Genomic DNA, 5,094 nt, shown 5'->3' with positions numbered 1-5,094 from the left:
TCTCTCGACCGTAAACCACCACACCCAACCATCCATCTTCGAGTTCTTGTCTTGCCATTCCAAGTGTACACAAGTGTTGGGGATCACGTACGAGGAAGCTTGAAGCAAACGGAAGTTGGAGGACCACGTGCATTTGCTTTTATCCATGCCATTTTCGCCAAAGATCTTCCCTAGCCCCGAGCTAGAGGTATAACACTTAAAACTTGTTCTTGAACGTATCTAAAGTGGTTAAAAGGATTTTTAACGGTTAAAAGTCGGTAACCCATCTTTTGAATCTAAAAAGTCTACAAAAACTCGAATATTTTTGGTTAAAAGCATATAATGCGTGTAAAAGTCGTAGTATTCGAATATGTTGGTTGTAGAGACCCGATCTACGATGTGGTGGCTCTTATCATCGTTTAACCCGACTTTGTTAAGATCCCGGATCTTGACATACACTTGTTTCTTTTGTACAAGGGTTAAAAGGTGAAACTCCACCACACGAGAAACATGAACTTGTGTAAAAGTATTTTGACTTGTAAAATAGTATTTAAAATGAGCCGATTTACGTATGTACAAGTGGTAAATTTGTAGAACCAAGTGTCGAGAAAAATCATGTTTTATAAAAGTTGGATGACATGTTAATAAATATGATTTTTACAAACTACAAGTGTATAAACACTCGTGAAACGAAAGATCCGACAAAATAACAATTTTTACAAAAGTTGTCGGGAAGTTGTAAAGAATGATTTGTTCCAAAAACGGGTTTTTGCAAGACTAAACTATTTTATACGTAGATCCACTAAATATAAGGTGATCTACACTATGATTTTCGGAAAAACTACAAATTCATGTAATAATGCGATTTTACATACTAGTCTACAAGTTTGATGTATTGAAATTGGTTTGAAGTATCGGAAATTGATTGGTTGATTAAAGAAATTTTTGGAATGATTTTGTAAAAGAAAATGATACGCTTGAAAGCGTGGCCATCTCCAGTTACAGGGGAAACTCTGGCGAAATTTTTCTAAAAATCTAACACTTAGGATTATTTACAAGTGTTAAACTATTTTGAAATGTTTTCAAATATATTTCGCCATGACTTTATTTACAAATATTCAGAGGTGGGATTTTCACAAAAATAAACGTGATAAATATTTATTCGATAAATATATTTTTCACCACACTGTTTATGATTATTCTGTGAAAATATATAAATATTATTTTTAGAGTAAAAATAATATTTACAAACTTTGTCGAACCCAAAATAATACCAACGCCTACACGACAAACATATAAGTTACAACGGTAATTATTATTACCACTAAATCGCCAAAACGTAACTTACGCCTTATCCGGAAATACTCATAAATGCGGATATTGTCAACGTATTATTTTGGAAAGTATTATGCGAAGAGAAAATATATTATTTTTGAGAAAAATAATTATATTTTGGAATGAGAAATAAAATATATTAAGTGAGACTTAATATTATAAACGCACATGTATTAATTTCCCCATCCTTGGGAAGGAGATTTTCTACCAAGTATATACACGGAACGGTTGTCTAACCGTTTCCCGAAAAATTAAACTATAAAGCTAAGGCACAACCATCCGTCTAACAGAATTAGCACATGTAGGTCGTTGCGCAGCAGTTGGATATTTGGATTACTTGGTATTGTGACGCACTCACTGTGAGTTCATGTCCCCCTTTTCTCTTAACTGTTTTCAGTTTTATAAACTGCGGGGGTGAAATACATGTTACTATGATTTTGAATACTTGATTCATGGTATGGTTAGCGTAAGGAGGTTTACTACTTAGATCATGTGAGTGGGTAGGCACAACTTGAGGCCATTAATCCTCGTAGTAGGACCGAGGGACAGGAGCGGTAGATCTATTTGGGTGTAGCGAGCCCAGCCCCAGGTCCAGCATAACGGACCTCGGGGTGACTTAGTGCCCGACGCATAAATCCGCTAGGTTTGAGTCATCCCTACTTGCACTTCACACATATCAATGGCCTTGCAAACCATTGGTGATCTCTTTTCTTTTTCCTTATTTGCTACATACCAGGTTTTTGATAAAGATAAAGGTTTGTTTACGCACTTTCGCATGAACTCGCTCAACATTATTGTTGATTTTTCAACTTACATGTGTTTCAGGAAACTAACGATCTGGCGCGGTATGGCTTGTTTTCCGCTGCATTAGGCCCGAGGTCATCCAGGGTTCGAGGCTTGTGACTCTTTCCTGGACAAGTCACAGTCCTTGAATCATGTTTATGTTAAGTTTGCATTTGTAATGTTTAGACAAGGTTATGGTTGTTGGGTGTTAACCCGTTAAGACAATGTTTAATATTTTATTATCAATGGATGATCTTGCATATTTTTAATTCATATAGCTTGTTATGATTAAGCTATGGTATTAAGAAGTCACACCAAATTAACCACGCTTCCGCAAAGCCAGGGTGTGACAGTTTGGTCAAGACTTTGATATTGATGCTAACAGTTACTTCTGTTTCATAAGTGACAGGCAAAAGGTACCATTTCTGAATATTTTTGTCATGTTAAATGTTTAATACCTGCTGCGTCTAAGGTGTTTCCAAGCTGTGAGCATAGGTTCTGCCTTAGACATATACATGAAAATATGAAGCCAAGATGGAAAGGTGAACTGTACAAGAACTTGTTGTGGAATTGTGCTGCTGCTACAACCATACAGGATCTGATTTTCAAAAAGGGCATGAACAATATTAAATATGAAGACACAGCACTGCATATGTTAGGATCTGAGTTTCTTTTGATTGTGTTTGTTTAATAAGAATGAAGATGAAACAAAGATTAACTGCAGCGGAAATATGAAATAAACTTTCAACACACAATCAATGGAAGATAAGTTTTAGCGAACATGTTTAACATTTAATCGAATGATTGTATTTGATTACAATAAACAAACTAAATGCATGGATGCACAGATCTGCCCCCTCTGCCTGAGCTCACTTGATTGTTCATATAGAATGACTTGGTGAAAGAGAGCTAATAGAACAGTACAGGGTACTGTTCTATTTATAGTACAGAACAACCACTGAGCATATTTGGCTGACGTCACCATGAAAGTGACATCTAACCTCCTAACAAACTCTAACTACTGATCTACACAACCACCGATTACAAACTACTGATTACATAATACAAAGCATAATAAAACACTGATTCTTCATTCCACTGTTGTAGCTTCAGCAGTGCTTTGGTCTTAAGCAGTACTTGAGTCACATCAGTTGATTGAGCTTCAGCACTTTAATTCTTCATCAGTCTTTAGGTCAGCAACAATTGTGAAGAGCAGTACTTTGAGTCATCAGATGTTAGTGCCACTGTCAAGGGGAAAGAATATGTACAAAAAATAGCTTATGATGGATCCACTGCTTTGAACCAGTTTTAGCTTTATCAACTGTTCCTTTGAAGGGTTCAATCCCAACAGCACGACTGGTTAAAAGAGATTCCAGCCAAAAATTGGTGCAGGGCATACTTTTCTGGTACTTATCTTCATTGTTTTTTACATATCAACGTAGGTTAGATGTTAGTAACAGGTATTCTTATGTATTGCAGGCTTGGCTAAGTGTGACATTTTGTTGAATAATATCTGTGAAGTTTTCAACATGCAACTTATACAGGGGGGGAAAACCTATAATAACTAGCCTAGAGTTCATTAGGGAATATCTTATGAAAAAGCATGTTGTTGTGCAGAAGCTGATAGCCAAATGTCAGAGTCCATTAACACCAACTGCTACAACAGTTTTTGAGAAGATAAAGAATGATGCCATTCATTATAGTGTGATTTGGACCGGAGGTTCAAAGTACCAAGTGACCACCCATTTCAATGACCACCAAGACCAGAGAATTGTTAATGTTGTTGATAAGAGTAGCTCTTCTAGGGGATGGGATGTCACTGGCATGCCATGTAGGCATGCAGTGGCCTGCATATGGAATATGGGGTTACATGGAAGAGGTGATGGTGTTCCAGAAAGATGGGTGGATAGGGCATACTGGTTACAGACATGGAAGGATGTGTATGCATGTCTCATTGACCCAACTAATGGCATGGACATGTGGCTAAAATCTGCATGCCCAACTACATTAGTTGCTCCAAAGTATCATGCCCAGCTTAGGAGACCAAAAAAGAAGAGAAAGAAGTCTGTAGTGGAAATTGATGAGTTGAAGGGCAAAAAGAAGCCATTAGAAGTAGAAGTTGAAAAGTTAAGCGAACAGATACCAACTACTGGAAAAATACCAAGGAAGGGCAACTCGTTGACTTGTAAGCTTTGCAAGGAGAAGGGCCATAACAAGAGAACTTGTAGAAACAAAACATGTGTTGGTCAGTCATAGCAGTCAGAGCATGTCCTTTAGTTGGATGCAGTTGAAGTTTTTGTGCAGTCTAAGGTTTTTGTGCAGTTGAAGGTTTTTGTGCAGTTGAAGTTTTTGGTGCAGTTTAAACTTTTTGTGCAGATGGTCTATAATAGATGGTGTATGTTTTTTGTGCAGTCTAAGGTTTTTGTCTAGTTTTTTGCTTATAATAGATGGTCTATGTAAGCTGTTAATCAGGTTTAAAGTTGTAGTTTTTTGGGTTGTAATAGATGGTCCATGAATATGCAGTTTAAACTTATGATGTGATCTATTGAATGGTTAACTTATGATGTTTGTGGTTTCAACAGTTTTATTAGTTTAAATAGATGGTCCATGAATATGTAGTTTAAATAGTGTTTGGATGGTGTTTGTAATTTGTAGTGTTTTAGAAACTTGCAGCAGTTTTAAAAGCTTGCAGCAGTTTTCATAGTGTTTGTAATTTTCATCACTGGTTTCAATAGTGTTTGTAACTTGCAGCAGGTTTATCAGGTTTAAAGAGTGTTTAATACATGCTGTTGTTTAAAAAGTGTTTGGTCGAAACGCACAAATTGGTCGAAATGCACAAATACACGATACCAAAAGACGGATTCTATACATTCCAATAACGCTAACCAAAAGACAGGTTCTTTACAATACCAAATACACATGATACCAAAATACGGATCATTACATTACCAAATACACATGATACCATTAACTAAAAGACGAGTTCTTTACATGTAA

General features: G+C 36.4%; 1 protein-coding gene across 1 annotated transcript; it reads left to right on the top strand.

The window, feature by feature from the left end:
• Positions 1-3,690: 3,690 nt before the first annotated feature.
• LOC110925200 lies at positions 3,691-4,353 on the top strand. The gene has a single exon (XM_022169168.1). The coding sequence runs from the start codon at positions 3,691-3,693 to the stop codon at positions 4,351-4,353; it is 663 nt and encodes a 220-aa protein (XP_022024860.1).
• Positions 4,354-5,094: the final 741 nt, after the last annotated feature.

Source organism: Helianthus annuus, chromosome 17 (assembly GCF_002127325.2).
Source record: "Helianthus annuus cultivar XRQ/B chromosome 17, HanXRQr2.0-SUNRISE, whole genome shotgun sequence".
Taxonomy (NCBI): Eukaryota; Viridiplantae; Streptophyta; class Magnoliopsida; order Asterales; family Asteraceae; genus Helianthus; species Helianthus annuus.
This window is presented reverse-complemented; position numbering and strand designations above follow the sequence as displayed.

Bases quoted from the DNA above. Each gene is read 5' to 3' on its own strand.
- LOC110925200 (XM_022169168.1), top strand. From the start codon at position 3,691: ATGAAAAAGCATGTTGTTGTGCAGAAGCTGATAGCCAAATGTCAGAGT.